Source organism: Adelges cooleyi, unplaced genomic scaffold (assembly GCF_023614345.1).
Source record: "Adelges cooleyi isolate 19-005CV unplaced genomic scaffold, UGA_ACOO_1.1 ACOO_flye_CR_arks_rails_tigmint_CR_PRNA_381, whole genome shotgun sequence".
Taxonomy (NCBI): domain Eukaryota; kingdom Metazoa; phylum Arthropoda; class Insecta; order Hemiptera; family Adelgidae; genus Adelges; species Adelges cooleyi.
In genome coordinates this window covers 1,596,612-1,624,321 of record NW_026096058.1, presented here as the reverse complement: position 1 = coordinate 1,624,321, position 27,710 = coordinate 1,596,612, and the positions used below count along the sequence as shown (strand labels likewise).

The 27,710-nt window shown below is 34.9% G+C and overlaps 1 protein-coding gene across 1 annotated transcript in view; it reads right to left on the bottom strand.

Moving 5' to 3' along the window:
• The window catches only part of LOC126841428 (low-density lipoprotein receptor-related protein 2), a 61,986-nt gene extending 35,992 nt beyond the window's left edge, over positions 1–25,994 (bottom strand). The window contains exon 1 of the mRNA XM_050577908.1: positions 25,489–25,994. Within this exon, the coding sequence (XP_050433865.1) occupies positions 25,489–25,591 (103 nt within the window). The 5' untranslated portion in view covers positions 25,592–25,994. The remainder of the gene's footprint in view (positions 1–25,488) is intronic.
• Between the last annotated feature and the right edge of the window lie 1,716 nt (positions 25,995–27,710).

Sequence of the window (27,710 nt, the reverse complement as noted above, 5' to 3'; positions counted from 1 at the left end):
TTTATGATCTGTATCATATACTACAGACGCATAGGATATAGTACAATATTATTTTCATACATTATTTATGTGTATAGATTTATGATAAATTTTACATTTTACATTTTAGGATTAATAATGATGAAGATGGCGGCCTCCAACTAAAAAACATTGTCATTATAGTAGGTGTCCTCTCTCTCTGATTTAATCAACTCTGTTTTATGTGTACTGTGCGGCTTATCAGAATAGGTATATCAGTAGGTATATACATTTTAAACGAGATCTTTTTCGCCCATCTTCGTTCAACCTCGCCATATATTTAAAATCTATAATCTCATCTTGTCTTTTCCTTCTGTTGGCACCACAATATACGCCATATATACCGTATTATCATGAGCATTATTATATCTATATGTTGAATGATAATAAATAACGCGTCGGATTGCGTAATTGCGTACTATTGTCTCGATCACGAACGAGTAAGACGGTAAAACAACAATATTATACAGTTATATAGACTTAAACTATATATTATTATTATTATCTAATACAATAAAGCGCCGCCGGTGACTTTAACGCCTGTGTGAAAAATACATATATGTGTACCTCCTAGTGAACGTTGCAAAATATTCACACGCCAAACGCCAATGGCCGCAAAAAAAAATATAGGTATAATATCCTAATCCTATCTTATGAAAAAAGGGCAATTGAAATGTGATCCTAAAGTTTTGTCTTTAATTTTTATAATTTTAATAATTTTCGAAAACTTATGCTCGGTTGCACCAAACTTGTCGTTAGGTATCTTTTGGTGAATTATTTACCACCATAATAAACTAACTTTTGTTAAATTAACATGTGTTTTATATTCGGGTTAATACCAGTATACTGGTTTATGGTTATCGAATAAATGGTATAAGCAGAAGGGTGTTAATATATCATTATCATACAGGGTTTAATAAATGATAAAATGATAACGCACATTACCATTATCACCACTTTAATGCAAAACATTGATAACAAAATCAAACTATTCATACATTTTTAACAACTGATGCAATTTAAAACATAATATGGTTTATGAAATAGAATTTATTTTAACTCCAGTTAATGTTCATAATATGATCTTGCCCTGCCTGTACAGTGTACACTGCGACAAACGGTTATGGACAGTGCCGGAAAGTAGGTATGCAATCAAACAATTTAAGTCAAGATTAAGACCGCTAAATGCACCCCGATTAGAATATATTATTATTATGGCAAGTACTCGAGTGTATACATTATTCAAGTGCGGGCTTATATAGAATATATCACAAGGTTTGCACACACACACTATAGGTACGGTTTTTGCGGTTCTTAGCGCGTACCATATATGTATATCTACTAAATATATATTATATCTTGATGATTATAATATATTATTATTATCATTCATCACCATACTGACCGCAGACTTATACAAAATAATAATCACGATAATGCACCGTAAACACGGCGGCGTTTAGAAACTATAATATAATAATAATAATCGCACTTGAAATAATTTTTTTTTTCGAAACTAAAAAAAATTAACTCAAAAGTGCGAAAGGAAACTCTTCTTTTTTTTTTTAATGATAATAATACTTTCGCCGGACTATCATAAATATAATATATTATTTATACATTCTGATTCGTGGGTCTTTATCGTGTGTACAGTGTTGGATTACAGATTTTCTCGTATATTAGCCGATGGAAAACCGACGGGATAATTACATTGGGGCCGATACGGTCTCTCTCTCTTTCTTCACCTTTTTAAATAGTATATATATACACTTATAGGTCTAACCTGGCTAGGTTACACTCTAGCCGTAGGAGCGGTAAATCATAAAAATACAAGCGAGCGCTAAAGTAATGATAATAATAACTAAACGGCTGAGGTCAGATTTATATTACCGAAGAATATATTGTTAAAAATTGATTATAAATTCTTTGCCAACGACTTACCGTCTAACGGTCGTATCGACCCTTTCCGCGTTTATTATGCGTCCACGACAAGCAACTATATGGTCCTCATAATACCTAACCAGCCTATACATATAAATCATATTATTATTATTATTGAGCGTTTAAGCACAGATTTAATAAAACCAGAATACAGAGCACTTCATAGTGAAACAATGGATTTTCAAAAGATTTATGCACACTGTTTGCAATGATAACGTTATCAGTTAACTTGTTATCAGTTTACGAACTGATAACAAGTAGTTGATTAACGATGGTCATAATACGTTACAGATGATTGATAAAATTTCTTTGACCTCGCTGTACGACAGAAGGATTTATTTTTTGGATCATTGTTTGTTGTCAGACTGACCTGAGATTATGAGAATTTGTAGTTTACATGCGCACTATCAGCTGGTTTTTGTTTAATCTGTGGTTTAACGACACGTCTTTCGTGCACAACATAAACAAACACAGCGACAGTACCTTTGTCACGTCCTGTGGCCTGTGATACACATGAATCACACAAGAGAATGAGTGCGTTTTTCGGAATCGGTTCGAATAATTACGGTGAAACTCGGTATTTGCGGTCGTTAAATGCAAATCAGAAAACGGCATTTGTATCCAATCGTCGGGTTCGCATAACACCGTAATGACTGCCGCAGTCGTCGATGGTAGTAGTTTCTTTCCGCGAAAAAACAACACCTAGCAGCAATTGTATTCTGATTCGAGAAGCTATTCAAAAAAGCAAAAAGGATACATTGTTACAAAACCACCGACATACGGCTCCAAGAAAGTGTTGATACCGCCTAAAGAACGGCCATCCAAACGGGCCAACTGGTTGCCATGAACTTTGAACTCGGTCTATAGGCTGTAAACAAAGGGGCGATCCATAGGGAACCGGCAATAAGACATATTCGAATGTATATCTTTATCCTAGAAGATCTCCTCGTCGATAGCCACCCGAAGCGTTTTGTTTCCCTATCGTTTTCCCATAGTTGTGCGCGCCATAATAATAATAATAATAATAGTAAAACATTATAATATGCACGTCTGTTCTGGTTTTTTTTTTCTTATTCTTTCACAATACAATATAATATACAACCATCAACACACACACAGCAACAATGAGGCGTACGATCGGGATAAAATTGTCAGTTGGCCACATCGATCTTGTCAAGGACTTGACGTGCAATGTAAACAAACCATCACCGCAGGACGTCGGATAAGCACACACACTTCCTTACAAGTTATTATAATGTACCCAAGTATTATATTGTACCGTCGTTGGCGTTGTTATAATACACCGATCGTATACGGCTATACTTTACACAACGCTAAGTAATTAAATCTTACGGTTATAGGTTGTTGTTGGGTACGACGAGGAAGAACGTCGGCCAAAAGGAATTTCGTGACCGCCAACCCGGCCACAACGGGTTTTCACCGAATTAGTATTATAAATAACAATTGCAACGACTAGGGTTTTTCCATTGATAAAACCTCTTGAACAACTCTAAGCAACCGTATATAAGTCCACCTATGGAAGCCCAGATTTTTGCACACGGTCCGGGTGTGCCGTGGATACGTTTCGAAAATCTAAGGGACCACTCTCTGTTTATTTGTGCAATTCACAACATTGCTATTTTAAAATTGAAATAAGAAAGCGTGAAAGAAATCCTACGAATCCTAAAAATGTACCTCTTCAACCACCATTTGTATTATATTTGTTATCATAGAATACTATGCTGTTATCAAACTCACTGTAGCGAATGCTTATGATTACAGCATGTTGATAACAGTTAAGATGAGTTGAGTAAAGAGTGAAATATTGTTGTATGAAATTGTTAAATGTTTATTTAAAATTAACGTTAACTACTAAGGATAGACTTTATTTGTTTTCAAGGTAAGATCTACACAATTTGTCTGTTTCTTATAATATTAGCTTCCACGCGATAGATGAGGTTTTAAAAAAACGTGTTCCCTTTTACTATTTTATAAATACCGACTGTGACAGATATTTTAAAAAAATTTCTAATAAGTTTAAAATCGTCTCTTGCGGGGGAGGAGAAGAGGGGCACTCTGGTTTCCTTGTAACTTATTAAAACGCCCCCCCCCCCCAAATACACAGTCGTGCACTCGGTTTCGATTTCTTTAAATCAGTGGTTTATTTTTTTTTCTTCTATCTCATCGCATCGCATCGCACACGACGACGCCAATACTAATAAGTTCTAAGTATATAATATACATATATAAATAGTGTAAGGAGGTAGGTACGTGATTGAGACAATATCACACTTGCGATGAATAATGCAAAAAATACGACGGCCGTGGAAACGCACCGTCGCCGAGTAATTAACACCGCGGTAATTATATTTTATTGGGGCTACCGAAAATGGTAAAATAAATACAAAACAAAATACACACAAACACTGGCGAGATCATTAATGCGCGCCGACGATTCCGTTGCGCCTACCTGTATGGGCTTGCGTGTGGGTAATGTGCACTTGGTCGGTTAGGTATAGAGAAATTACACGTGCACGGATCGACCATAGACGACCTTGGCCGGTGTGTGACGCAAGTATAAATAATACAGTACAACAACGACGATGCAGGAAAGAATAATATATTATACATCCAGGAGCGTTTGTCGACGGTGGAACAAGAAAGAAAGAAGAAAAAAAATTGGTTTTCTCATTAGCATCTCTCGCGCACACACATACGCAACACAGTAGGTAGGCGCACGCGCGCATGGATCTTCTTGAATACCGCGATACCGCGACCGTGGTCGTGGTCGTAGCAAAACCCGGTTCAGGCAGGCTCCGGACGCTGATGAAAATTAACACGGCGAAGCTGATAGGTACTTATCGCACAAAAAAGCGGCGGTCATATTCTACACCACTATCATGTAGTGTTAGACCCCGGACCGCCATAGTAAAAATGTTTCTATAATTATTGACTTGCTGTCGTTATTATACAATAATATTATTATATCATATATATATATATATACATGGATTTCACATAGAAAACTAATGATATTATTGTTATCACATCATCTTGCCTGTACTGTGTTATCAGGCCCCGGAAGATCCTTATCACACAAAAACGAGGCGATCATCTTCTTAAGACTACACACCACGTCTACAATTTCACATTATGATATAATTTACAATAAATCCTTACGTTATTATTATTCGTTGTGTATAGAATATAATATAACGCACAATACTGAATATTTTGATCTTTACAAAATGGTCGTCACTTTTTTTTTGTTTACATTCGAAAGTGACCCTTCCTACGTTTTTCGATTTTCTATAGTTCAGGGATCGCGCGCGTGTGTATACAATATTTATTAGTTACCGCTATTATTATTATTATTGTAAAACCGGTGAAATTCGTATAACCTAAATCTTTCTTTTTAATAGCGCGACCTTAAATGGGGGTGGGGGCGAGGGGGGGGGGGCACACGTTTTTCAAGCATTAACCAGGCAATTTTCAAATCATATCCGACGAATGCCTGAGCGTGCGTGTGAATACAATATATAATGTATGTACACATATATACCCGTAGAAAGTCCGTTCACCTATTAGAATAATAATAATACCCTCGTTAACGAGTCGTGTATACGATCCTATGCCCAGGTGCATACACTTTCATCGATATTGCGCATTCCATAAATTATGTAGGTACAATACAGGTGGTGGTGGTGTACCGTCGTCGTAGAACGTCCGTCGGTTATTACTTATTATTATTTTACGATCATCTCTGTTCTCGTGATATTTTTATGCATTTCGTTTGGTCCGTCTGTCAATGTAGATACGATGGTGACGGTAGTTGTTTTGCTAATAAAAAAAAAAAAAACAACCTATAGACAAGATGACGTTGTCATAACGTCTTGGCGCGAGTCGCAAAGCGCAGCAGCGCACACAACGATATTCCTATCCGTTAAGATTTTAAACTATACAACATAATATATACATAAACCACAGACTGTAATAATAATATGAAAACAGACGGCTCTGCCGAAAACAAAGGATTAAACGTTTAAAAAGACCGATTAGCAAAGAAATCAGTGTAGCCGCGTGACTTACAGTATGTGAATAATTATCGTGCAGATATTTTATACATTAGTACAGTACTCATCAATCATTAACCGATTTAAATGACAACCGACTATATATTATTATCATTAATTGGATAATTTTGTTAAATAACCTGTGATATTATTGTGAAATTTTATGCTCGAATCTGCGGTCACACTGATTACATTGTATGACCCATGTGACGTCATGGTTTTTGTCTGTGCCCAAACCCTTCGCGTTGATATTTTCTGCGAACTTATCGTTTGTACGTCCACGCTATTATTATTATGAATCACCGACTAGACAATTATTTATCATTTTTTATATGTACTCTATTATTGTTATTATTTTACAATTACACGATTGCGCGATTTAAGTTTTTTTTTTATTACCGCGCGATGCTGGTGGTCGATTGATAAACACACATGCGCTTTTAACAAAGGATTAAAAAACACAATATATTGTGTATGTGCTAATTTTTAAAAAAAACACGGTCGATGGTTGTTTTTCTTTGCAAATAATAGAGTTTTACGAGGGCATTATTTCTTATATAGTACTAATTGATTATATAAAATATATACTAAATGTTGGAATATTATATTACCAAGATTTCGTTTGAAAATAGCGGTATTTAATTGGTAAAACAAACTATCCACATTTATTATACTTGTTTTATGGTAAAAATTGTACACAATATCCACAAACGCCGACATTACAAACATATTATCGAATATCATTTTAAACGGGTTGAGAAAATCGAATAATAATTAATATCTCGTTTATTACACAAATACTACTCAAGTTGCCCAACTATAGTCCACAATGCTATGTATGTAGGCTATTAGTTGTCGCCAAATTGCACCCGTTAGTAAGTATATACAATACCGGCCAATACCTTGCCATTATTTTTATAATTATTAGTAAATACCTGCAAGTATTGTCACGGTGGGTTATTTCATTTTAGTTGTAATTGAACAGGATAGTTAAGCAAGTACATTGAACACCTCTCTGCCAGAGCTTGAACTCACTTGGTTTCTAATAGTATTTTATTGATGGTTCAAACGTACATTGCACCCTCTAAAGGTCAGAATTATTTCTATTACTTATGCTATATTATGAGTAGTACTATTTAATCGACTGATTTTTTTTTTATTACAATCCGTATCCAAAATATACACCCGAGTGTTACAAGTTACCTCTGGAAATGATTAATCGACGGGAATGCTACTCGCATGTACACACAGTACATATAGTGTATTTTTTTTTTTTTAATAAGCCTACAATGTTATAAAAAGCTAAAAAGAAACAACAAAACGTATAAGTGGTAACCACCGTATCGGTGTGTGTGTGACTGTGTGAAATCATTTAAATTTTTTTATTATTTTACACGTATATAACTAACGACTAATTCTCTCGGTATATAATAATATAAGGACGGAGGTTTCCTGTAAAAAAACAAAATATCTCCACCAACACTCCTCGGACAATTAACCTTATCCGTGTGTACAGTATATGTACACAGTGGTAATCACGACAATTGTTAAAGACCCTCCTCGCACACACTTATAATGTAGTAATATTATACAGACGAATTCCAATCGGCCGTGCCTTGGACAAAATCATCGTTCACACAGGCGGCACTGGAAACTTTATATTTAAATTCATATAGTAGAGCAAAAGCAAATGGATTAATTATAATTAAATAAGTTTCTTGTTGCGAGTTTTCCAGGGGGAATGTGTGTAAATTTTTTTTTACCGGTACAAGTACAAAAGTTTGTTTAGGTAAAAAACTTCCTCCGTTGTGTGTTATTTGTCGAATACTATGCATTTTTATCAACTATAGGCACCTAGTAATAGTATCAAAGTCATCTCTAACGCCCAAGACTATAAGTTGAGCCGACCAGAAGAATGCCGACTTATACTTAACCGAAAAAATAACAAGTGCAAGAGACCAAGACAACGACCAGAGGAGGAGAGATAGCGGTTCATTGAGACATTTAGAGAGATAATTTTTAAGTAACAACAAGTCTAAAGTATGGTCTAGAAAAAACCAGACTTATAATAAAATTCTTGTAAGAATAGAATAACTATAGAGAGTTGGTTAATTTGTATGTTATTTATCAAATCTACCAGGTGCGTTTTAGATCTTAGAAAATACTTGGAATACTTTGAAAACGAAATATAGTTAAAATTAATAAAAAAAAAAACACTAATAATAATATTGTATTTGAATAAAGACAGATGTGTAAATATTTTTTTCTAAAATTGTATTATTATTTTTAATAAATAAAACAATAATTCGAAATTTTAATTTAAAATAATTGATTTATAAAAAATTGTATTCGAATATTTTACACCACAAAAAAAAAACATTTTTTCTAGCAATATAATATTGTTTTTCCTCTTTTATTATATTACAATTGGGGTGTAAGTGTATAAATTCTGGTCGAGCCTTTACCTACACGGTAGGCATTTACTGTGTGAAATAATAATCGTTGATAATATTATTATGCAAAAATAAAACCCACATCTCTCGACCATCCCAGCGTGAACGCTGTCACGGTGTCCGGCGGTATTTTTATCCGACCTATGTGTGATAATATATACACACTATTACGGTGATATATTATTATTACAACTATTAAATTATTATATTCTAAATCGACGGCGGAGATGACCGCCGAATTGGCCGGAAGACTAACTTTAGTAACGACCATTCTTTTTTATATTATACTGTTAAGTGATACATACGCGAGCCGGGGACGATGGCGGTTATTAACATTTATAGGTCGCCCAGTTATTATTATTATTACTATTATCATCATCATCATATTATATTATATTATATTACTTACTACTCTATATTGTCGTCGACCGGTCTATTGTGTGCGGGGCCCAAAAGGATTACTAAGCAAAGGCGGTGACGACCGAGGAGACGATCGCAACACTTGTGCAAAGGCAAAATTTACTTTACCAAAATTCACAACCAAAACTCCTAAGAAGTAAACATTTTCCTTTCTTATTTTTAAATAAAAATCAATCGCCAACAAAAAAACTTAGCTATTTTCTCCGATCCACGAAAAAACATTAATCAATCATAGATGTGTTATCTCTTATATTTGGTCTGTTATCTCTTATCACTTATCTCTCACCGAAAACAAAAGTGTAAGACGAAAATGGCGACATTGTGTTTCTTGTATCAAGCCTAATAACGTATCCATGTTAAAATTAATTTCAATTCCCCAAAAAAATAACGACTTGGGTACCTAATTTCATATGAAAACATTAATACTTTCAAAAAACATGAAAAATCAGCATTTTGATAAATTTTACTACTTCTAAATTTGTGTGCGTCAATCGACAACTGCCGCGCTGTGATAATATGTACAGTTAAGTTTACTGTTTTAAACATTGTATTATTATTCTTGGCAATCGACTCGAGTTTATCGTTCAATGCGCACACTACATTTAGGTACATAATGTAAAATATTATAATGATGATTTTTACCGAGAAATAATATAATTATATACACACTGAAACGGATCGGTTTCTCACGTCGAGTAATCAAATACTTAAACGTCAATTATATCGAATTACAGAGAGATAATTAAACGATTTTTTTTTTCTACTATCGACAAGTCAACAACATCTACGGCCAATCTTCCACACTTACAGTTATAGTTTTCTAGCCGTTCGTCGCTTTAGTTAGTGTTTTTATTTTTATCGAGTAATTGTTACCATGCAATTACAACAATTATTACTGTCAATTGTAATATATATATACATAATTATGCATATTATTTGGCTAATTTATTTTTCAAACCGATTCGATAGTATATTGAATTCAGCGGAAAGAGGATCAACAACTATACTTTGTGGACTACAAAATTACATTTAAAAGTTTATACTAGCATTGTACCTACGCATTGTACAAGTGTAGGTACTTATGCTATCGTTGTATAATTAATCGGAGGGCTCAGATGCAGTCCATGAAAACACAGCTGGAATTCCGTGTAAACAAACAAACGACAACAGCAAGAGAAATCGCCAACAAAACACATCAGTCCGAGCAATATAGCACTACGACATTCGGGTTTTGGGTACTTATAAAGTCTGCCATTGCAATTAGCATGTCCCGTTCGTTGTTTGTATACTATCAAACACCCAAATCCACAATAATTAAACGCAAGACGGTATTTTGCACGTAGACAACAAGTCTCGGACCAAAGCGACAAAAACAGAAACAAAAATAAAATATGTTTTCCGTTGGATTCCCAGCATGCCAAACGTTGGGGTTTTTTGTCCCCGGACTTTATTAACTCAAATAAAATATGCAAAATTACAGTTTAATTAATACAATAACATACCGTCAGGCGAGGAATTCCAGACAGGCTATGCGGGTATTTTCACTAGATAAATCGTTTTAAATCACAATTTGACCGAACAGCAACCAGAACCAATATAACTCGATATAATATAACATAACCGTTAAAAAAAAAACCTAAATGAAAATCGGTCACTAAACACAACGATTCTCACGATTTGGTCACAGCGAAAGCATTTTTTCCAACACCAAAATGGCTTTTACTCATAGAAAAAATTGTATACGTTCAAAATAATACCCTTAACTTGATTTAGCCTGAATACAAATTGGTAAATGGTGGAAATTTATTAAAATCACTTTTTCCTAAAATATTTCCAATCTAAAAAAAACCTTATAAACCTCCCCTTTTAACATGGATAATATTATGTTTGGCCGAAATGTTTGTCGCCGTTTTCGCGTTACACTTAAACTTTCAGCTAGTGATAAGATATGTGATAAGAGATAACATTTCCATGATTGATTAATGTTTTTCCCTGGAACGTAGAAAATAACTAGGTTTTTTTTTTATGCTTTTTAACTAAATCGACTATCCGCGTTTAGGTTTACCAGACTATATAATATTTTATTTAGTCATTCCAACTATAAATTCTATCGTGACCTTATTTCAACTATGTTCCTATACATTTTTGTTTGTTTTTTTCGTTGTGAGAAACTTATTTCGGTAATTCACCGATCGACCTATTCTATGTACACGTTTCTATTTCCTTTACAAAATACATAGCGCCATTTAAAAATTTTTTTTTTTTTTGCTAGAATATTATGTTTATTATTCGCGCATTATTCCGGCACTGTTTGGGCGATGATGACGATTGCGTTAATGCATATTTTTTTTTCGCTATAAAAGCACGAGGTGGACCAGAAAGAACAGAAGAGTCACGTCATGTGCACCTATCACTCTATATAGGTATAAAAATATTGGGATAGCAAACAACAACATTCTTTCGATCCGTATAGTGTAATCCGCAAGAGGCCAACCGAGAGGTGTTTTTCAAAATGAGCTCCTTCTTTTTTCTTTTCGATTTCGGTCTCTATACATGCTATGCTATAGTATAGTTATATACCTATAGGTCGCTTGCTTCTAATATAATAACATGATGATGACGACAAAAGAGCAGCCATCGACTCCTGCGTCTTATGAAAGTATGCGTACCCATCTATCTATCTATCTATCTATGTAGTGTATCGTATCCCGCGGTTTCGACCTTCGACAAGAGAGCTGCGGCCATATAAACCACCACGATAAATATATAATATATTATAAGGGTTCACGAACTTAGACGTCGTAGGTAATTAAGAAACAATTTTTTTACATACGATTGCAAGTGTAAAAAAAAAAACCGAAAAAAACCCATTACCATTTCAATCGAATCGAATAACTCCTCTCGCATATTATTTGATATACGGTTAATTACCGGTAAAAATTAACAACAGACGGCCACCACAAGGCGTTCCTTCTTATATCGATTATTATAATATTATTACCGACGTTATTGTTATCACTAATTATTAAAATCCGGCCATTTTCTATCCGTATATGATGTACTGTTGTCGCCGCAGTGCCTTGCCTATAAAAGTTTTGTGTAAAATGTAATAGTGTTTTTACAACAACTTGGTCGCCATAATTAAGGGTTAATATATTTGTATGTATATTTTATTATCGACTTATATGGGTATAATCCGTCATGACTATACCGTATTTTCTTAAAGTGGCCGACAATAGATAAACATTATTTAGCCGTAGCTCAAGGTCGGATTTCAAGAATAATTAAAGACAAACAAAACGCGCAAAAAACTGATTTCATAAACGTTTTTTATGTAATTGAGTTATTAATTATCATATTATTATCATACTTACAGAGTAAGATGGCCGATGACTGTATTGACTACTCAATTCCGTCGTCGTTAAAAATATAATACTAGTAGGTATATACATATTAAATTATACAAAAGACACACGACGAATATACCACACACGCATTTATTATATTATGCGTTAAACATTGCACAAATATGTGCAATAATATTTTTATAAAATTTCAGCATAATAAATGCAAACTTTGTTTGAAAAAAATGATGTTACCAAAATGTAAAAACGGTGATACTTTCTATTATTATTATTATTTTGTTTTTTTTTTTTATAGAATAATCGCTATAATATTTACTATAAGCTGAGTGGCCACACACATAAAATCTAAAGGCGTAAAAAAAAAATGTAGCCAACAGTGTGTGTGTTTTTATGTATTCCAATGCGAAACAGTTGTACCCGCTTCGGCGTCGAAGCCAAAAAAAGAAAGCCTGTTCATTAATTTTAAAAAAAACGACCGTTTCATTCATAAAGTCGAGGAAAAAAAAAAAATAATAACTCCAAATCGTCGTACTGTTAAATTATAGTCGTGACTAGATAATAATCTTAACGCGCTCATGATTTATATTTTTGTTCATTATTATAATAATAAAATAAATACATTTTTCAACCCAAGAAAAACGCTCAGACGACATACCGCATAGGCGATTTTTTTAAGAACCAGTATAATATTTATGTACCTATAGTATTATTATGTTATGTAATCCTAACTCGGAAAATTCGAACAATTTGAAATTAAACTAAAACAACATTTGTAAACTTATTGAATTTTGTGGTAAAATAAACGCCTGGTGTTGAACTTAAAGAATATAATTATTTGAAGGGTACAGAGTGCAAAAAACAATCGTTTTCCAACGTTGCTGTACCAGATTTAATTGAACGTTTGTTATTCATTTTTATTAGGTATTCATTTTTATTTAATACAGTACAGACAGTGTATAAGTATACTTGCGTACTTGTGTAGTACAATGGTACTCAGTGTACTTGTGTATACTACTGACCGTACTTGGCCGTAAGTAGGCCGGGATATTCGTATACATGTATATTTTAGATTGGGTGGAAAAAAATTTGTTAACAATAATAAAAAAAAGCAATCGGCAAAAAATGTTATTGGAACAATAATTATTGTAAACACATTTAAACGCATTATAAGTGTAGTGTATGTGTGTGTGTGTGTGGAGCTCCTCTCTCTCTCTCTCTCTCTCTCTACTATGGTACCTATATAAGCTTTGGCGATCTCTTCACGGTCAGTAACTGGGTCACCCCTACCCCGGCCACAGTGTATATGTGTGTTATTACAGTATGCACTACACCGTGGACAAGTCCACCGATTTTCACGGTCGCCACTGACACACATCCGCGGCAGACCGGCCGGATATCCGATTTATATACTTTAGAAGAAAAAAAAAAACAATACCCAGTCGGAAAACTCGCCAAAATATAGTTTCGTTTTGATAAAAAAAAGTGTATTATTGAAAAATCTCAATTTAAAAAATTAATCGTCACAACGACCAAAAACCGAATCTACACAGACAAAAAAAAAAAAAAAATGCTGTACACCATTCACGTGTAGCATAATTATGGAGCATTAGCCATTTGTAAAGCCATCGAATCTACCACCGAAAATAGTTAAATATGATCACAGATTTAAGTGTCTTGTGACAAACGCGTCTAACACGGCCAGCGCAAGGTAAGTTGGATAAAATTTAAATTAAACCGATTCGAAAATTACAAGTAAAACAAACGAATATACGACCAAACTCGAAACGCGCCAAATCTAACACAATCAAAATGTTCACTTGGAGTTCTCACTTAGGCTGGAAATAAGAGAGTCTGTGATAGTTATTAACATATTAACAACAATAGGACAAACCTGGCTGAGAATAATATGTCGTTGTGAAGTAACAAAATTGTGATATAACCACAAGTGTTGCTTGGTGATAAAAATACCACCCCCTCCCCTAGTGCGCTTAGATCGATTATTATTAATCTTATTCCACGACTAGGGTTAATATACTGAGAAAACAATTGTCTTAAGATGTTTTTTTTTGCAATTTGAAAAAAATACACACACACACACAGCTCCAACGATCATCAACGTGTATTATACTCTTCGTGACACACTTGCGACCACGACCGACAGACTTCTCCTTCTTTCTTTTCCTCTCGCTACTCTCTCTCTCTCTCTCCAGAGTCCATAGTCTTGCTTTGTTTAGTTCACGTCATGTCCAATGGTAAAATTGAATTGTTTTGTAAACCAGTCGCCGCCCGTAAGTGTGTCATCGGCCATCATCGATTATTATCACATTTATAGTAATAATAATATTTTGTGTATGCGACTCGGCAACGACGTGTACCGGTGAGAAGGGGCGGGGGAGGGGAAGGAAAGTATAATATACATATATACAATAATAATGGTAACACAGAGACGGATAACAATGCTGTTGTATATGAACTGAAAATAAAAGTCTAACGCACCATCATCATCAATTGACCGGCAATGCACCACTGTCTCTCCCTCTCTCTCTCTCTCTCAACGGTTAGGTCGGAATGGGAAGTTCAATTTAATCTCAGCATCATAATCATTCAATCAAAGTGAAAAAAAAAAGGTGGATACGGGCGCAAACGTCGTTTATAAGTATACCGTTAAGCTTATACACGATTTGACTATGTACTACCAGTGTGCGGTTTCGAAACTACTTCAAAAGGTGTTTGAGAGTAAAATACAACATCCGAATGGTATTATTTAAATATAATAATCGCTCAAGTTGATTGTACATTTGTATAAAGTACACACTATTATTACTATTATAGTTTAGTATAAATAATTAATGAAAAAAGACTTTAACAAAACCCATGTATAGGTCTTTGAACACAACGCAAATGCAGTGTCATATAGTTAATCAATAACACTGTGTAGTCAATAACCTGAGTACAGCGTGTACAAGAACAGAGCTCCGTTGTTAAGTACACTCAAGTAAAAGTATTTTCAATTACGTTCGATGATATACCAAAATAAAAAAAATCTTTAAAACACTTTTATCCACGAGTATACTTGTGATTGGTACTACTTTATTTGTATTAGGTAGATATCAAATATGACTGTACAGTCAATTTTAATATTGTAACTCACCCGACGATCATTGGGTACCTAATTAAATAATATGAATCGTTTAATGTGAACATGTCCATAAACAAATGTGTGTTAGATTTTTTGGTTGTGACTATTTTTACACAGCAAAAGACATATGATCCGATGGCAAGCACTTAAAACATCTTCGAACAGAGCTTGTACTGGAACAGTTCTCGAATAAATAATAAATGGAAATATCGATTTAATGGTGTTTTTAAGTACACTCAGCTGTACCCATAACTCTTTTGGCTTCATTCGAAAGTACAGGTAACTACTGAACTTTTATACACGGACCTAATCACTACCTCATGCCCATATATTTTAATAACACAATAGAGATTTGTCGAAAACTTGTCTCGTGTCAACCCCAATTGATTGAAACCCAGTTATTAACCTCAGAGAAATGTCTACATAGTACTTGAGATCAACAAACACAACAACAACCGAAATCGTGACTTCCTAAGTGACGTATGTAGAACACGGATATACCTACGGATAAAGTGTTATCACAAAAATAGAATGTTTAACTAGTCCGGGTTCAAAATGGTAGCTGGTTAATTCATAGGTTAAGGGGGGAATACACGCTGTCGGTGTTTGATGAGTTTTTTGTACGGGCAATATTTAGGAAAAAAGTGGTTTTTATAAATTTCAGTTTCTTGTTAGTATTGAAGGAATTAAATTTGCAGTTTTTTACAATATTAAAAAACTCATTTTTTTTACATTAAAAAAAGAAAACAGACCGCACGCACACCATTTAATCGTTTTTTCTGTTCTCTGCTTGTTACAGTTTACGGTGAACTTTCCCACTTTTGGACAGATAATCAAATAGACTATAGAGCAGGTATATACTAAGTGTACTTAGCTGTACTATTAGTATACTTGGCGGCAAACGACGACATTCGACGACACGCGCATTGGTTATTGACGACTGTATAAACGTCCAGGTATTTTTTTTTTTTTTTTAATATTTATTAATGGGATACTATAATATTATACAGGTATTTTATGTGTTGACCGCTCCCCCGCCTTGGCTGTGTGTGTGTGTGTGCTCTGTGACCGTGAATGCGCCCGGCCGTGTCTCATTTGAGCATTCACAACAAATAACGCAGTACCAACCGAAGGTGGCCCAGTAGGTAGGTATATAATAAACGTTGTATATATAATATGACGTACAGGTAAATTCTATTAGATTATTTTTAAGAAGCCGAGAGACGAGACGACGGTATATTCAAAGATATGTTACCATCATCTACAGTCAATACAATTTAGTAAAATTCACTCGGTCGTCTTCCGAGTTTGCCGGAGGCGCCTGCCGTGACTTAGATGCTAAAGAGAAAGGTCACCTTGAAACACAATATATATATATATATATATATATATATATATAGTGTTAATAAGATATATATTATCATTTAAAAAAAAAAAAAAAACGACACCGACACACTGTGTCGTACCTGTTTTCACACCTCTCTTTTCTTGTTGTCCGTTTGCCCGAAAATCTTTGATTCAACGCTATACACTATTTTTTGTGTTTACAAGACTTGTTTACCTGTATACTAAGAACCGTAACTCGCCCAAAATCCCAAAGACCAAAAAAAAAAAAAAACAGACCAGCAAATCGGTGTATTCGAAAAGAGCGCAGTTGACTGACTACCTGCAAATCACAAGAGCTCAAGACAACAGCTAGACAAATAGACATAACGCTAAAAATATAAATTTTAATAATACACCTAGTTAAAATGTTCACATCCTTCACCCGCTCTAAGACGACCGTCCCCAAGACTTTCTGCTGACATAGCTGTTATAACGTCATTGGCAGGCAGGTTTGAAAAAATGGAGCGATTTTTTTACATTAATAATTATACTGAGAACAGCCGCTATCGATTAATACACATTCATTAGAGCTTTGCGACTCGTTTTTAGTTCAGCGGAAATGCCATAAAAATAAAAAAGTATACGGCTAACATTTTTACAAATTATAATAAGGAACTCGTTAGAATAATTAATATATAGCATCTATATGAGCTAATACTCGCTTATGGCGGATTATTTTTGTATAGATTTTGGTTCAGTGGTTTTAGCATCGAGTTTTAATTTATTTTGGCCGAAAATAGTCACGGCGTTATGGTCTAGAGTCATTTTGGCGGAAAACGGAAACAGAGTAATAATATAATAAAGTGGTGAACTGACATAATATTATACTTGACATGGCCACACAAAAGAAAAAAGTCCTCATCGTTACTCTCTATATTATTATGATGGTTTACATTTTTCACCTCTTATCTTGAAATATTATTGTTTTTTTTCCCCTAGATAATAAGAGATTTGATATGTTATCACTGATAAGACATCAATGATACCTTGTTATCATTGATATCTAATCACTACGTTATCGAACTGACCGTTATCAGGTAATTTTCAATAAACAAACAAAAAAAAAAATAACGAAAATTTGCCTATTACTATTTCTCATAGATTGACAACATAAAATATAGACTACCACCATCCCGTCCCCGTTGCGATAGGTGCTATATTACTATAGGGTCGAGTGACCCCTTCCAACCCTCCTCCCCACCGCTCATTTTCAAAAACCTAAGCACGAAACGATCAATCCGGTGTTGTTTTGACGACACACGTCGCTAAGATACGGGAAAAAGCGTCGTTATTATTCATATAATGTGTAGTTTGTATACCCATGCGACATTGGCGTGTGTGCACACAAGTTTAGTCGATAGTCGATATTTTAATATCACAGTTGGGAAGTAATTATGATTCGCAGCAAACCGACAAAGGGCGAGAGGGAGGGGGTGTTGAAGAGTTTAAAGAAAAGCCCATGCGGAGAAGAAACGTATTATGTGTGTAGAGAAAAATATAAAATAATTCAATTCGACTGAATTGAACACAAGTCCGACTGCTAATGTTAGTGTATTATTATTATTATTATTTTCTATTACGTTCCAAATGCATGCGATGTTTTGTTTGATAAACATAATCTTCTGGCCAGTGTGTTTTTCAAAAACAAAAACTATTATTGAATTTATTGCGCCATATCGTCACTTCCGCAAACCGAAGCTAAAATATAGGTCTCAGGTCTCTCTATCGAATTTATGTCCTAATCTAAATCTTAGTTTCTACAAAAAAAAAAAAATGTTTACAAGTATTTTCAATCGTCGCTCAATATGGTTTAAGTTTTTACTGAAAATTAATGTATAATATAACTCTGTTTTTCCAACGCTTATTAGAACAAGGACAAAAAAAAAAGCTATATTTCTAGGTACATATATATTATTTTTTTAATGAAAACTATATTTATACTTTGGTTTATAAACCAACACTTAATAGCCTTTTTTTTCTAGTGTCTAAAAAGGCTTAAGCTCGATGTTCCCTTCCAAAAAAAAATCCCTCCGTTACACCAAAATCCACTAATTTATAAATATAGGTACGATTAATCCTTCCTAACATGTGCACATATTGTTAAATGAGCTATAAACTGTCAAGTCTGTGTGTGTGTGTGTGCTAACGAATGTCGTCCATGTAAGTACAAAAGTAAGTAAGACGCTTTGTCGCGGTTAGGTTCTTGTCATTAACAAGTTGTCAGTTGCCCGTCGTGAAATACAACGATAACGATAATTATTATTACTATAACGGGAAGCTCTTAAACATTATTACATTGACGTTAAAAAATGGTTTTTAATTATTTTTTTTTCCATGTCCAGACACATTGAAGACTGTGGTTTATGGGTGATGAGATATTATTTTCAAGACTAATGAATCGAACACACTGACAATGTTGCCACGCCGTACAACGGTTACAATATTATTATTATTATTATGCACTTATACCTAAGTATGATATACTATGTTATGAAGAAGTTGTTATAACGTTTCCGTGTAAGACCATAATAAGAAAAAAATATTAAGCAAGTTATACGGCCAAACTATAAAACGTAGAACATTTTCTTATTATTATTTTGCTCGCTCGTCCAAAGTGTATAAATTGGCCGGTTTTAACACGACATTATAATAGAATATATTTTTATTTAATCACATACAAATATTTAAAAATTGTTTTTGCGGCGCAAATTACTTAAACGCTAATTAATATTCTATAATTAATCGTGTAACTTGTTTATTATTATTATTATTATTATTATGGTAAGTCGCAGCATATATACAATCAAACGTCTTCGGAAAAGCGAGGACGGTCATATTTTAATATATAACCGTTTTTTTTCAACGTCTTAAACTACATACTGCGAATCGACTACAGTGTTTTGTTTTGTCTCGGCTATTAATTTATTATATGTATATTATTGTAGCCGGACGACAGTTTCTACCAACGTGACTCATAGATTTATTTTTCTTGTTTAACCTAACCCGCGTCACGGGTTTTACCTTTAAATATTTTCACCATTAATCAGTAGGTATATTATATTATTATTAATATGTAGGTAGGTACACACCAGAGAACGTTCCCAAAGTTCCATTACTATTGTAATAGTAGTTTAATTTGTATTATATATATATATATATACAACGTACAAGTAGTAATAATTATTGCCGGACCGAGACCAGGGTTATGGCGGTTATTACCAGGGTTACCAGGCTATATAATAAGGCTTAAACGGCAACGAGATGATCATAAAAATAAATACATCATGTCGTACACAAAAGATAATAATCTTCGGGGCCGTAAAAGATCACCGGTTGTCGCCGGTTGTGTCTGATAGCGGTCGCCCGTCTCAGGTAAGACGGCAGCGGCGACGACGACGACGACGACCAACGCCCTTCATTGTTTGGGTAAAATTATAACTAAGACGGACGCGGGAAGCAACGAAAGAAGGCGAACCACACGAACAAGAAGGAAACAAAGTATTCCACCTCATAAACCCCCGTCGCCATGCCGAATGCCCAAGACGTGTCACTTGTTGTATTGTATACGTCACACTAATAATATTACACACTGTACATGAGCGCAACTCGGGTAAAATTTTTGAGAATGTTAGGGATATCCTAAGGTACATAAGAAAGCCGTAGAGCATTTGGCCCTACGCTCTTCCTTGACATACCAACCGTGTTGTTTAGAATAAAATTATTCAATGTAAAACCTAACCTAACCTAACCTAAACCTAACCTAACCTAACCTAACCTAACCTAACCTAAACCTAACCTAAACCTAACCTAACCTAAACCAAACCTAACCTAACCTAACCTAACCTAAACCTAACCTAACATAACCTAACCACATAACAAAATTAAAACATAGGTTGTTTTTATTTCACAACAAACGAATTTGTGGATTGTTCGAGCAATCTTCATAAGAATTTGGTTTCCACCAATACAATATGATTGGAAAATAATAATAATTCACTCTTTCCCCTTAATAATCGTGGAAAAACACCAAAAAAATATTTTTTAAATTATCAGACCTCGCCGTTCCCACTATGCCTCGACCTCACGCTGTACTAGCTTTTTGTGTATGCAATATGATAATAAGTTATCAAGTTGCTGGTCAAGTGATCTGAAAAGGCCGGCCAAACGCAAATGGTTGGTAATAATTTTGGCTAGTCGACAGTAGGAGGAGTAGGTACATGTAATTTTGTTACGGTGTTGATGTTTTTTTTGAAAATTTATATTTCAATAACATTAATGATAATAATACACGCGATATACAAGTCCGACGGCCGCGCGTTTATTGGTTGGCGAAAACCGGTTGTTCCGGGCGGAACCAGTTTCGAGAAAGAAAAACACATCCAGCTCCTCGGTGCTGCTGGTCGGCCATCGCAGATCTTGTATATTATACGTATATAGATTATAGAAAAAAAAAAAAAAAAAACGTAATAATCATTCTCCGTATTATTATAATATTATACATAACGCCCCGACAACGATGATCGAGTCTCCTCGAGTCGGTTCGAAGATAATCCCAAATAATTTGATCAATATACAGTCCAACGAGAGAGGAATATTGCGCCACTTAGGACGGTTCGCGTGAGCAGTTCACGTGCGGTTCGTATCGTCGAAATAGGTAAGATTTATTAAGTTAGGGTTTCAAACAAGAGTAAAAGAAAAAAGAATTTTTTTTTATGCTTAAAAAAGCCAGCTAAAATGTCCACTACATATGGGATGGACCGGTTTTTCAATGCTGTAAAGAGATCGTTCTTTGGTGACTTTGGCTGATTTTCAGTTTCTGACGGTCGGAAGACTGTTTGTCAAAAGTCTTGACTTTATCAAAAAAAAAAAAAAATAAAGTGACAAGCAAACGCTTGTTAACACAGTCGATCCTTCTTAAAGTAAGTCGACCGTGACCGTCAAGTGTGTGTGTGTGTGTGACCGGTGAAGTCTAATTTGGACGGTATTTTTTTTTTTTTTTTAATTAACAGTGTTTATATGTACAACATATTATATAGGTTACTATTACACACAGAAGCTACGTCGGACGCGCGTCAGGGGAAATCTAGTAGCTCTAATTTTTTTTTTTTTTCGTGGGAGAAAACTAATTCCTTATCTATTTGCCGCGTTGTATGTATTAATAAAGTTTTTTTTTTTAACAGAACTTTTCTCTCTCTCTCTCTCTCTCTATCCAAGTGCTCGTGAGCGCCTAAACCAGTAATTTTTTTAGCTTGATAGAGTTAACGGTAGCGACGGCCGGTTTACTCGTATATATATTTTTTTTACTCCACTCCCGTTCGATCTCGTCCGCGTTAAACGTACTTATAACATAATATAAATTATAATTTACACTTTTACCGTATTGATCCACCTGTAGTGTACCTACTGCACACACACACACACACACACAGACCAACCGGTGCAACAGAGCGGGGCCGGAGCTGACCTTCCCCGGGGTTTCCGCGGTAAACACACCGGCAGCGACCGCTGTCGACCACGGCTGTTTTTTTATTTTGTAGTGCCAACGTTTTTTTAAACATTTTTTTTCGTTTTTTTTATCACATAGACTATACATAACATGGTGACCAGACGTATTCTTTTTTTTAGTAGGACAGTACTTTTTTTCTATGCATTGTCCTGGTGCCCTCAACACTATGTGTTAACTACATGAAATTGTACCTTATGCATATGAATATATAATGCTGGATTTTACAAGCCCTGATGAAAATTGTAGTAAATATTAATTAAAACATTAAAGTCGGCCACTAAGTTACTGAATGAAATTCACGGATCTCAAAAATACATTTTACTTTTTTATCATGTTAAAATTAAAAATACAATTAAAATTACATTTTCACCATGAAGGAAGCGTGTTAAATAATATGTAGGAATTATATTAATAAAGTTTTGTACTTGTAATTTAAATGTACATACTTTTCATTCAATAATGATACATTAGAATATTTCTTATATTTCCAATGCGTTAAGCTTCAAAGTGATTTCATCGTAAAACACACACCTAATAAGTTGACATTATAATTTCAAATTATTAGTTTTCATAGTTGATAATAAAAATAGAAATAATAGAGTAATCAGATGGAAAAAAAAAACAATTTATATAGACGGAGAGATGACCTATGGGATATGGTATACCGCATAGGCTAAATGGGTAGAAATGTACACATACATACATTCGCCAATTATTATGATAGAGGAAGAGCAGAGTTTTAAAATGTACATTTTTTTTTGGGAGGATTTTTATATCTGGTCACTGAACGAGTGGTGCATACATAAAAAACAATGTGTCCGCGTTATATGCAAATAAAAAAATACAGCCAAAGTAGAAAATATCGTACATATTATTATATTAGTTTTATGTGTTGTTTTTTTTATCATCGGCGCACAAACAATGGGCATAATACGTGCGTTGTGTTGAGAAAAAAAAACAAATACATGTTTATACTTTTGTGCGGTTTTTTTCCACCTTCCTTCTTAGCTCACTTGCCAATATTATAAACAGTAGGTGTATTATACTAAACACACCTATAGCTGCAGCTAAATAGCCGGCCGGTCCGACAGATAACGGGTAAAGTTTGTTGGTTGGTCGGTTTTTCACTGATAACCAAATAACAATATCGTATTAGTATAATATCATTTAATATTTCAGTCGGTTGCACGGGTATAATATAATATATATATATATATATATATATATAAGTTATAACTGTAAACCGGTTCGGAAAATAATAACCAATTATCACACACATACACACCGTCCGGGCTGCTAATTTGCACTCTTTTCACACACACCGTCAAAGCATTATTATTATTGTCGTTATTCAATGCCATTGTAAATTATTGTTACTGTCGAAAATTGGACAAATGTCCGCAAACGACCGAACCAATGACCGGACTTGCCGAGCAATTAAGTACGTTTGTGCGAAAACCTACCTAAATAATAGACAGCTCCATCGACAATATTACTCAAAGCCGTTTCCGATACTTGGAAACTCGATAAACTAAAAAAATTAGCACAAGAATAGCTCGTGTAAAAAACTTGTCTACCGATGCGACGGCGAGGCTGGGGGCTCGTTAAAGTCCCCAACGGTTTACTAACTAAAAATTCTTATCAGTCGACGCCATAGATGATTGCGCCAACTAGTGATAAGAATGGAAATCGACTCGGCCGTTTTTTTTATGGGATTTATGTGTGTAGAAAATAATATATATGTATAATTCTAACTAATTATAATTATACAGCTAGATCGCACGCGTGTACATGCCTCCAATTGAGATTAATTGATTTAACCTTCTTTTGCCATCTTTGAGGGAATTAGAACCTTATCTCATGTTTATAACTGTTATCACTGCTTATCACAATTACAATTTTAGCTGATAACACAGAACTACAAATTTAGATATATTATTTTATACACACATAAATTCCCATTCTACTTTATTCTATCTACCTATCTGTGGTATAAAATAATATATAATACATCTGTGATTCTGGGTTCTAACAACACACTAAGATGGTGGAAAACGGTAACTTCAATATTATTGGCGGCATGTACACTTAGCAATCTAGTTTATTATATTGTATAATATATGTGATCTCCAATGACAATTCATCAAAGTTCAAGTTGATAAATTATCATAATATTTAGTCTGATAGAAACGTCAACGAGATTGAAATATAGGTAATACCGAATTTGGTAAAAAAAAAACAAAGTCAGAGTCAAAACAGATAAGGCTAGTTTAGTCGACAAATCTAACTAGTCGAGTTTTTTTTTTTATATTGCGCAAAACTAACCCAAATTACTCACTTTATATTAATATATATATATATATATATGTTATCTACCTACCGCCTGGGCACTACTAGACTTATCGACACTAACTGGGATTTTAATCGTCCAACTAGTTTGAACTAATTTCGCTAATAGAGAAAACTAATACAAGCGTAGAGATTTTTTTTTATTAACTCAACACCGTTACAACCAACGGTTTTATATTCACACATGGGCACAAATCTATAAAAATTCGACACGGTTAGAATGAAAGTTTGTGAAAACAGCTTCGACACAAATAGCTTTAAAGGTTTAATACTTTCAGGTACGGACACAGTCTATATTTTGCGCTTATAAAATTCTTAATAAAAATTATTACAATACCGTTTGTTTACAAAAGTCCGGTACAATCGATTCCGGTATTGGATTGCTATAAATATAACCACTCTGTCGTTGTGTGATACGAACGAATGATAACGCCGGCAAAATAATAGGTATATATGTGTGTATGTATATATAAATGGCAATAAACAAAATCATATCAAACAATATAACATTGTCAATACTGTTGCCGGAAATTGTTTTCGAGGGTTGATAGCTGCGTTTATTATATTATGCTATTCCGGATCAGATCGCTCTCCCCGTCCTCCTTTTGGGTATACCTTGGGAAAACGGTATATTTTTCTAGACAGCTATGAGACTTAAGTCGTTTGTGCACTTAACAGCAGACAATAATCGTTTCGATATCGATCTAGATAAATCATAAATCTTAAGAAGAAAAAATCATCCTCCTGCGCAACTTTTTTTTTTATAAAATTTATACTATAATAGATACACGCTCGAATATAAAAACTGTAAAGCAAAAAAAAGCTCGCGAGTAGGTACCTGTTGCGTCCCGAGCGCATCCGGCGGCCGCCAGCAGAACGGCGGCTGCGGCCAGGACGTGCAGGCTGGCCGTCACCGACGGTCGGGTCACCGTCTCCACCATTTGGCGATGAGTACGGCTCACTTTTTTCGCTTTCAGAACATCACGGCGGCGCGGCACGCACGACCGAACCAAACGTCAGTGGTGACCGCCAGAGACATGCACTCGCGGCCGGAACGGTTTCGATATCCCGAAGAATAAGACGACGACGACGACGATATTGTAGTAGTATTATTATTAAAAAAAAAATAAAAAGCGAACCGATCAGTAGAGTATAATTAATAAATATATATTTATATTACTGTATTATTTCGAAGCTAATTTTGCCGAAACTATAATCGAAAACGATTTCAAAAAACAAAAAAAAGGTCGTCAACGTTTTTATCGATAGCACTCTGCGGCGCGCGCGTTGTCACTGTTGGCGTCCAAGTCACAAACTACCGGCGGCGGAGGCGGCGGCGGCACTAGTCACTACCTACTTGTTGACTGCGTTCGCTTGTGGAATGAGCCGCTGCCGCTGTGCCCGCTCTCCGGTGCCGCGTTCTCGCTCGCTCCTCCGCGGTGCCGCCGCTCTACATCGGTCTCCCACTCGCACACACACGCACACACGCCCTCTCTCTCTCTCTTCGGCCGGTACGTACCGCGTACATACACGCACGCACGCACTCACGCACGTACCGCGACGACGACGGACGACCGGGCACACGCACGAACAACCGGATCGTACGTACACCGAAGACACCGGCGACCGGTTCGGTGTGTATAGTGGTGTACAGGTGCCGGGGCGGCCCGCGGTGAGGTCGGACGCCGCGCGACGCAAAGGCGTTTAATTATTTTGTTATTTTTTTTTTACCTGATGGCGCGTGCAGGCGCCGCACCTTATCGACCCCCAAAAAAAAAAAAAAAATTATCAATAAAATCCTCGACCACCCCTATTAGACTTTACTGCGGCCGCGGTAGGTACAAAATAAAAATTCAAATTAGACGGTCAAATAAATGGTTTTTGAACTTTATTTTTAAGGTCTAGTAAAAAACTTTAAGCGACTTATGGTTACACGGGGTGTCTTATGGCTGGGGTAATTCTGAAAATTTGTCCATCACGTTTTGTGTCACAGTGCTGACGTCATTATGGTTATGGAGGAGCATCATTGAGGAGTATTAAGGAATTATGGAGGAGTATGAAGGAGTATTAAGGAATTACGGAGGAGTATGGACGAGTATTAAGGATTATACAGATAGTGGATTAGAGTCTAGAGATACATGTATCTGCATGAAGTGTGGATAGGTACTCTTAACTTTTTTTATGTTCCTACCCCCTCCCACTATATTTAAAGTTATAAGAGTTTAAAAGCTAGGACAAGAGGGGAATGGCGGGCAGATCAAAATAATACTACACTCCGCCTTTCCCCCTGCCCTTGAAACTTGAATAACTTCAAAAATAGTTATCCAAAACTGGTTGTCGACCAGTCAAAAATATGTTTAGTAAATTATTCTCGATTTAAAAAGTCAATGAAACGTTTGCATTACCATTCAAGTTTCAAAAGTTGCTATGAAAAAAACTAATTTGGAAATGGGGTGAGAACATGAAAATTGAGATCACAGTATATCAAAACTTGTCTTTTTTGGTTTTCATTTTAAACACGTTCTACGGTTGGGAGTCAGTTCAAAAAGGTGCCTAATGATTTTTAGTAAGATCAAATATCCGTGCCATTGTTGACATTAAACGAGGCGTCTACTTTATTAAAACCAGCTAAAATAGACACTGAAAACATTTTTCAAACCATTTTCAATAATCGCTTTTAGCTGGTTTTTGTAACTAATCGACGCCTCACACAAGAGATAAGGAGAGACAATAAGACGCCATAAAACTCTTGCATGATTCATATTATGTTTATTAACTTTATTAACTCGACAATGATTACTGTAAAAAACTGGTTTTACAACGAACGAGTAACGACGACACATGCGTTTGTAAAATTATAAACTTCATCTTTATGTTCATGCATAATTTTTGTTTATGAATACAAATACACTAATATGGCCTATGATAATAATAATCAATATGTACATAATTAAAATGTGAAATCTTAGAAAATTCTAAGATGTCATTCGAGATGCGACCACAGTGCCGAATAAATTAGCTGAATATAAATAATAATTTTGTGCTGGCTCTTGTAAATAG